This window comes from Psammomys obesus, unplaced genomic scaffold (genome assembly GCF_907164565.1).
Source record: "Psammomys obesus unplaced genomic scaffold, mPsaObe1.curated_primary_1811, whole genome shotgun sequence".
NCBI classification, from domain to species: Eukaryota; Metazoa; Chordata; class Mammalia; order Rodentia; family Muridae; genus Psammomys; species Psammomys obesus.
Genome location: NW_026596039.1, coordinates 16,017,653 through 16,026,707, shown reverse-complemented (window position 1 = coordinate 16,026,707; position 9,055 = coordinate 16,017,653). Strand labels below are relative to the sequence as shown.

General features: G+C 40.0%; 1 protein-coding gene across 8 annotated transcripts in view; it reads left to right on the top strand.

The window, feature by feature from the left end:
- Dmxl2 (Dmx like 2) overlaps positions 1-9,055 on the top strand; it is a 141,672-nt gene that overhangs the window by 16,930 nt on the left and 115,687 nt on the right. For all 8 annotated transcript variants that reach the window (XM_055621810.1, XM_055621812.1, XM_055621811.1 and 5 more), the window contains exon 2: positions 5,374-5,499. In XM_055621810.1, the coding sequence (XP_055477785.1) occupies positions 5,374-5,499 (126 nt within the window). The remainder of the gene's footprint in view (positions 1-5,373; positions 5,500-9,055) is intronic.

The following is a 9,055-nucleotide window of genomic DNA, read 5'->3' as shown; positions in this document are numbered from 1 at the left end:
TATGTATGTATGTATGTATGTATGTATGTATGTATGTATGTATGTATTATACATTGTTCTGTCTGCATGTGTGCCAGCAGGCCAGAAGAGGGCACCAGATCTCACCATAGATGGCCATGAGCCACCATGTGGTTGCTCGGAATTGAACTCAGGACTTTGGGGAGAACAGCCAATGTTCTTAACCTCTGAGCCATCTCTCCAGACTTCATTCAGCTAATTTTTAAGTCTGAGAATATTATAAGGAGTAAGGATTTTAATTAGATAGCTGAAATGAAGAGAGAGAAGGGATATTATCTTTGTTTTTGAGATTATAATGTAATGGTACCATTTTCCCTTTTTTTTTCTTCAAACCCTCCCATCTGACCTTCTTTGCTCTTGTTCTGATTCAAGGCCTCTTTCCTCATTAGTTGTTATTGCATATATATTTGTACATCTGTATTTCTAAATATAACCTGCTCAGTCTCTGTAAAGTTGTGTTACATGATTTCAGGGCTGAGCACTTAGTGTTAGGTAACCAAAGAACTACAGGCAACTAAGAAATGCCGAGAGTAGGAGAAATACTATTTCCTCTCAGCATTTCTTAGTTGCCTGTAGTTCTTTGTATAGGGTTGAGGACTCGGGGGCTTTCCTCTGCGCTCTTTGGTGTGTCTATTGCTGTTGTCTTTGTTCAGCTTATGTTTAGGTAGTCATGTTGGTGAAACTTCATGGATGTAGCGTCTGACATGACTAGGAGAGATACACTCTCACAGCAAACTCCCCGATCCTCTGGCTCTTAAGTCTTTTTTGCCCCCTCTTTTGCAATGCTTCCCAAGCCTTAGATTCTGGAGTTGTTTTGCAGATGTGTCATTCAGGACTAGGACTCACAACTCAGCATTTTTGTTTTCTGTAATTGTCTCCATCTGTTGCAAAGAGAAGTATCTCTGAGGCTTAAGGGCTGCATGTGACTGTAGGTATAAGGACAAATACTTACAAAGTGTAGTTAGGGAGTGTGCTGGTTTGGTAAAGTAGTGCTTGAAGGTTCTCCTCCCAGATCCATGACTTCACTAGCCTTCAGTAGTTACCTTGGTTCCCAGATTAGGCACTGTTCTCCTCTTGTTGAGCACGTCTTAAGTCCAGTTGAAATGTTGGTTGCTGCCAAGGTATATGTGCCACTACTGCGCCCTTAGGCTTATGGTGCCATGCTGGTCGTTGTTTTGGGTTACAGGTGTTTATAGCTGGGTAGGACTGTTGGTTTCTTGCCTTCTTTGGAAGCTTGCATAGTGTCTTCTTGGTACCATGAAAGCCAGCCTTCAGGGGGGAGACATTCAGATTGGTTCCAGCTCAGGGGTCCCTGGGTTCTGTCTCTGAAGCACATGGGGACTTTAGCAATAGGGACTTCACCTTCCACCCTCGGGGAAAACCAGGGGTAGTAACAACAGCCTGTATGTTCTGAGTGTTTCTTGGATAGCGCCAACCAACAACTCAAAAGGACTTTTCATGTCTGGTATTTAGGTTTTTGTTAGATGGTCATTAGTTTTAGGTGGAAGAATTGTCAGCCTAGATGAGAAAAGCTCATTTAAATTATGTGTGTGTATTTATACACAGATTTATGTTTATTGTAGGCTTGTTTTTATGTAGTTAGTTAATAGTATGTTTCCTTATGACTTTTTCAGACATCCTTGTTGTTATTTTATCCTCCCTACTGTACTTACCCCCCCCCTTTTTTTTGAAGTAGAGTCTCCCAGTGTTGCCCAGGCTGGCGGGTGTTAAGTCATTTTCTTTCTCAGCCCTGATTAGCTGGGACTGTAGGATACCACTTGGGGCTACAGGAGTGTGGCACTGCATGTGGCTCTTGGGAAGATTTTGTCAGTTTTTGACTGTTAGACATAGTCATAGGTCAGCATTTGCCTCCCAAGACTTTTTCTTCCGGAGAAAACTTGTACAACCATGAGACGAGCACAGAATACAGTATGACGAAACCACCTGAAGAGTCTACACGTTGTCCTTGCCAGTAACTGACACAGTTTTATTTATATTTTGTGTTTTCTTAGGGAAAATCAGATTCATGTAAACATTTCAAACATTTTTGTTTTTATACTTAACTTTGGTGCTATTGGTGTTTTGAGACAGGGGTCTTAATCTTTGGTCCTGGCTGGCCTGGAACTCAGTAATCCTCCTGCCTCAGGTTCTCAAGAACTTGGATGGCAAGCATGAGCCACCATGCATGCCTTTTACTTGACATTTGTATTTAGTTTATTTGAACTGTAAAAGAAATGTGAGCGGTTGGAACAATGTGAATTAGAATATAAGATTTTTTTAAATGAAAATAACATTGTTGGAACAATGTGAATAAGAGTATTAGATTTCTTAAAAATGAGAATAACATTGTCAGAGCAGTTCTCTAAAACAGAAGTAAGAGAGACTAGAATAATGAGACACATTTCATCACTGCTCCACATAACCTTAAAAATCTCCAAAGAACGAAACAGTATTGGTATCATGGTAATTTTGTATATTATTTCACAGTACTTTTAGCCTTTAGTGGATGATATTTAATTTTTTCATCAAGTGTTGAAAACACTCTATTAAAGTAAAAGGAGACAGTCATTTTGTTTTGTAGCCCTAGGCATTTGGCAAGGCTGCAAAAATCTTGTTTCTCCTTTGCATGTGAAAAATCAGTGCATACTCAATGTCAGCTGCTGCATTTACCTGGCATGTAGGGGTCCACACCCATATTCCCTTAAGTAGTCTAGCATTTGCTTAGAGCACTCATTTTTCTTCGTACTATAAAATTCTTCCTCTAACAAAACCGAGTTTTGAAAATGAAGAACAGAGCAAAATTGCACTTTTGATCTCTGAAACTTTTTTTTTTTTTTGAGACAATGTTTCTTTGTGTAGTATTGCTGTTCTGGACTTGCTTTGTAGACAGGGCTGGCCTTGAACTCACAGAGATCCACCTGCTTCTGCCTCCCAGAGTGCTGGGATTAAAGGTGTGTGCTACCATACCCGGCTTTGATCTCTGAAATTTAAAATCTTTTTAGTAACCATAGATTTTGTAGATAACATCTCAGCTGTTTTTTTTTTTTTTTTTTTTCTTTTTCTTGAGACAGGGTTTCTCTGTGTAGCCCCGGCTGTCCCAGAACTCCCTTTGTAGATCAGACTGACCTCAAACTCCAAGATCCTCCTGCCTCTGCCTCCTTTGGTGGCTTTTCTACATCCGTTATGTTGCTGGTTGGAAATTATCAGCAGCAGCAGGGCTGTGTCACTTCTCCCAGCTTCACATTCTTTGGTTGATTTTCTTTTTTTTGTGTGTGTGTGTGCTTAGAGTTTTGGAATAAAAATTGTTAGGTTGCCTGTCTCTGCCTCTCCTAAGGTTGAGATTACAAGTTCCTTCCACCATGCCTAGTTGGTTGTTGTTACTTTATTTTACTTTTGGGTTTAGAAATAGTTTTATTTGATTGATAGTTCTAGAGGCCAGAAAGTCCCAGAGCGTGATGTAGTTTGTGGTGATGGTGGCTGCTGGGAGAGGGTAGGTGGGGTCTCGTCAGGGCTGTGCCTGTGAGGCTGCCCCCACAGACGTGCTGCGCCCAGGCACAGACAGGCAGCACGAAGTAGATGCTCAAACTCTTCATGCTCACATGCATCTACTGAGCTCTCTCTTCAGCACCCCGACCCCAGTTCATGCTGGCCTTGGGCTTGTAGCCGTCCTCCTGTATCAGCCTATGTTCTTTCATACACTAAGCTGATTTAATTAACTTGGGATGTATTTTTAAACAATTTTCTTAGGTAAGTTCAATGCAGCCAGGTATGAGAACCATTGCAGATTAGAAAAATAACCTTTCCTCCACCTAGATAAATCCTTTGGAATTAAAACCTTTCCAGCAATAAAACCTTTCTCAGTGACTGAGCAGAGAACACTGTGTAGCATTTGTAAGCAATAACCCATATTAGAGAAGCAACTGTACTAATACTTAGCTGAAAAGTTTCTGTCTTGTTTTTACTCTTCATCTCTTTTTCACTGCAGAAAGATCACACCTGTTTTGCTTGTCCTTGTTGTCACCACAGGTTCCTGTTGGAGCTGTTATGAACAAAAGCCATCTCCCCCTCCTGCCTCCCAAGATAGGGTTTCTCTGTGTAAGCTTGGCTGTCCTGGCACTCATTCTGTAGAACAGGCTGGCCTTGAACTCACACAGAGCTTCTTGTCTCTGCCTCCCTGAGTGCTGAGGTTAAAGGCATGAGCCATCACCACCTGGCTAGAAGCCATTTTTTTAAAAAGATTTATTTATTTATTGTTTATACAGTATTCTAGCTGCATGTGTGTCTGAATACCAGATGAGGGCACCAGATCTCACTGTAGATGGTTGTGAGCCACCATGTGGTTGCTGGGAATCAAACTCAGGACCTTTGGAAGAACAGCCATTGCTTTTAACCTCTGCGCCATCTCTCCAGCTCCAGAAGCCATTTTTTTGAGCACATTCTTGTCTGGGATAGTGTGTTACTTGACATGTAACTCAGGGAGAGAGTGTAAGAATCATAAAGGCCTGAGTTTGGACACTTCATATTTTAATCATGGGCAAATGAATGAGTTTGGCTCTTCAATTATAATAATAATAACAATAATAATAATAATAATAGTAATAATAATATCATCAGCCTTGTAGGTTTTTTGCTGAGATTAAAGAGGGTATGATGTGTGTATTAAGTATATCCTTTGCCTTTTGCACTGTCAGCTAGCCTTTGTTTTTGATGGGTAATTTACCTAGTCATGTCTTAGTGCGGCATCCTGCCTTGGGCCTTCATATTGACATAGCCAGATGTTTAAGTAGTATAGCATGTGCTGCAAAGTACTTGTCTGATGTCTGTCTTCATTTTTCTCAAGACTGGTTTGAACCCTGAGAACACGCTGCCGTTTGCAGCGACTTTACTATTTCCATACGAGGGTTTCATTTTTCTTTAGGACTTTCAGAGACTCCAGCAGTGACTCTTCGCTGCAGAGACTGACGCTGCAGAGTAGAGAAACTGGAAGGACTTTGGCCTGTTGAAGGCAGTTTTTGAACGATAACACGTGGAATGCGGTCGGTTTATTTTTTATTTGATTTTTTTTTGAGATATACAGGGTTTCTCTTTGGCTGTCCTAGAACTCACTCTGTAGACCAGGCTGGCCTTGAACTCACAGATCTGCCTCCCCAGGTGCTGGGATTAAAGACATGCACCATTGGCTTTTGATGTGATTTGTGTGTGTATGTGTTGTTATTTGTGTATTAACTATTTTGTAAGCTATGTCAGGTGTGCCTTTATATTAGTAACAGAATCCAAGATAAAATAATATGTAATAATAATATAATAATTCAAAATTTTATCTCTTACATGTCGCAACCTTTTTTTTCTTTTTAGGCATATGGATCAGGCTGTGATATTGTTATTCTGGCGAGTGACTTTGAATGTGTGCAGATCATCCCTGGTGCTAAGCATGGAAACATCCAAGTCAGTTGTGTGGAATGCTCTAACCAACATGGAAGGGTAAGAGAGTTAATTACTTAATTAAATGACATTTAAATGTACTTAGCTCTTAGAGTATTTGCATATGAATTGTAAAGTGCTGTACCACTGAGGATGTGATAATTCTTCCACAGTGAATACAAAATGTTGTGTAGTGTAGGCATTTTGCTCTTCTGGTTGTTGTGTAAGCCGGTAAGAGAGGAGGGACCAGTTTCCGCCAACTTCCAAACCCAGCATTGTTGTTTATTTTTGAGATGAAGTCTCACTGGTACAGACTGGTCTTCACTCCTGGACATGAGTGAGCATCCTGTTGTGCATCTGCCAGGAGCTAGCGCAGCAGACCTGTGCCTTGCATGGGCAGTAACAGTGAATGTTTATCAGGACGTGTAGTGAATTTTGTCTAATAGGATACGTCACGCATAATGCTCTGTAAGTTTGTTAAGTTAGTGAGAGTGTATTTGTTGAGTGAGTACTTACGAATTTATTCCAACTTTAGAACAGAGGATTTATTTTGAAATAGTTAAAGCTTCATCTAAAGACTTCTTAGATTTTCTTTTTTCCTCTTGGTTTTCAAACAATATACAGTAAATACTAGTGTAAATATAGCATATTTGAGATATGTTCTATGTATTCAGTAAGAGCAGTATTATATGACAGTTGTATGTCACTACAAGATTATAAAAAGGAGGTTTTAAAGCTGATTGCCCAACCAAGGACCATGCATGGACATAACCTAGAACCCCTGTTCAGACGTAGCCCATGGCAGCTCAATATCCAAGTGGGTTTCCTAGTAAGGGGAACAGGGACTGTCTCTGACATGAACTCAGTGGCTGGCTCTTTGACCTCCGCCCCCTCTTCCCCTCAGGGAGGAGCAGCCTTGCTAGGCCACAGAGGAGGACAATGCAGCCAGCCCTGATAAGACCTGATAAACTAGGGTCAAATGGAAGGGGAGGAGGACCTCCCCTATCAGTGGACTTAGAGAGGGACTGGGGAGGAGATGAGGGAAGGTGGGTGGGATTGGGAGGGAATGAGGGAGGGGGCTACAGCTGGGATACAAAGTAAATAAACTGTAATTAATATAAAAAATAAAAATTTGGAAAAAAATAAAAGAGGTTCCTTGTGCTTTTTCTACAAACAAAACAACAACAAAACAAACAAACAAAAAAGAAAACTGATTGCCAATTACAGTTGTTTATTTATTTATTTTTGTATTTATTAATTTTTTTTCGAGACAGGTTTCTCTATGTAGCCTTGGCTGTCTTGGACTCATTTGTAGACCAGGCTGGCCTCAAACTCATAGAGATCTGTCTGCCTTTGCCTCCCAAGTGTTGGGATTACAGACGTGTGCCACCTTGCCTGGTCCAATTACAGTAATTTAAACATTCTTAGTTTTCTAGAAGTTGTTCTTTATCGGATAACATTCTATCAAGAATATGTTAAATCCATGGTAATCATGCAACTTGATACTGAATAAATTATGATTACTTTATTATTCCATCTCCTGCCTCATTCAGCTGCTTGTATCAAGTTTAATAGCTATATAAATGCACCCTTATTTGGTAGTAATGTACTTGAAACACTTTATTTTCTGGTGGTCTCTATATTGGCTTCTTGCTTTTTTGACTTTTAAGTATTTTCCCCATAAGCATTGCTAGCATTTACTTTAGAGAACACCTTTTCTTTTTTTTTTTTTTTTTTTTTTGTCACTCCTCTTTCCAGGCAGAGCAAGGTAGCTTTAAGCTTGCCTAAGGTTGAATGATAATTGCCAGAGATCAATTTTAATAAGTTACCTAAGTGTTCATGATAATCATAATTAATTTTGCGGGAGTAAAGATTTTAAAAATATATACAGTAGAGCTGTGTGAGATGAGAGGATTGCCTAAACCTAGTAATTAAGGCCATCTTGGGCAACTCTAAGACTTTATCTCAGAAAGAAAAAGGTCACTAAAATGTTCAAGGTTTTTGTGTTCACAACCATGGGAAGCCAGCAGACAGCCCATATCTGTTCTCCTTACCTGGGACAAGAAGGTTAAATTGGTGTATCTTTATTGCTATGTTTTTTTTTTTTAATTTAGTCCTTTATCTTCAATTCTTGTGATGGTAACTGTCACATTGGTGACTATCACATTTCACATTGGTGACTAGATGGTAAAGGCATTTGAAATAGGTCCCTTGCCCTGCTGTGGATTAAAAGATTTTTCTTGGAAGGCATGTTAGATATTTAGGTAGCCCCTTTAAAGGGAAAAACAAAACCAAACATCCAGCCATCCATTTATTTATGCCCATTAAGTCACAGTAAGCTGTTGTAAGCGACTATTAATATTTATTATTGTTTTAGCTTCTTGTAACGCTGGTTTTAATCCTCAGCTGCTGTATAACCAAATCACCACACAGAGACTGGGTTTTTAGTTAACCTAGAACACAATGCTGGGCAATATTTACTGCCTCCTAAACCTCCAAGCCCTCAGTTTCCTAACATTTAGATTTCCCACATTATACTTGCTTTTTGTGAAATCTTAGGTCTGGTTCATGCTCCAAGTCCTCCAAGCTCTCTCCCCCGCTTGTGCTCTCCTCGTGCTCTCTCTCCTCGAGCTCCTCCTCCTTCTTGCCCCTTCCTGTTCTCTAGCTCCTCCCCTCTTTCCTGTCCTCTGGCTCCTCCCATTGCACAACATTGTATCTAGTTGCTTTATTTGTGTCCTGTTTACACAAGAGTGAGTATCACAATGCAATATCCAGATTGAAACCAGAGAGTTGGGGGTGGGGAAATCAGCATTTGCATTAACAAGGGTAAGGCATATACATTTTAAAAGAACATTATACCAACAGTAAGCTTTTTGGCAGGCCTTCAGAGAATGTTTCTAACTTAGTTTTGTGGATTACCCAGGGTATTAGGGCATTAGAAAGGATGGCTTTGGTCTGTTTCCTGATGCTAATTCTTTCCTTGTCAAGAGGATGATGAATTGGGAACTACTTCCAGCAATTGTTAGATTTGAGCTCTGGTAGCCTCTAGGAACAGAGGGACTATGGTCCTTCTTGCCAGGTATGACCTGGAGCAGAACAGTTGTGGTCCCCACATTCTGCTCTGACAGTGGCTTCTCCAGCCAGGTGCCGTGGGTCTCTCAGTGATTTCCCAGTTGATCACTTCTGTTCCTTTGTCAAGGTGATTTCCTACTTGGTGTTTTCTGTTTGGTGGTATAACTAAGCCATTTTTGTGACATATTCTTAAAACCTGTTACCATTTGATTTTTTAAAACTTCTCTAGATTCTTGTATTATTTTCACCTTTTGTAAACATTGCTGATAAAGAGATATAACATTAAATGTATTTTTGTCACTGAAGTTATTTCTATACTAAAACATTAAAATTCTTAAAATTACACTTTAAATTTGCTGTGCTCATTTGCATGTGTATGTGTGTGTATGTGGTGTAGGTATGTTTGTTTATGTGGTGTGTGTGTATGTGGTGTATTTGTGTATGTGGTGTTTGCTTGTGGTATGTGTGGTGTGTGTGTATGCAGTGTGTGTGTATGTGGTGTGTATGTTATGTGCTATGTGTGTTATGTGGTGTGTGTGTGTGT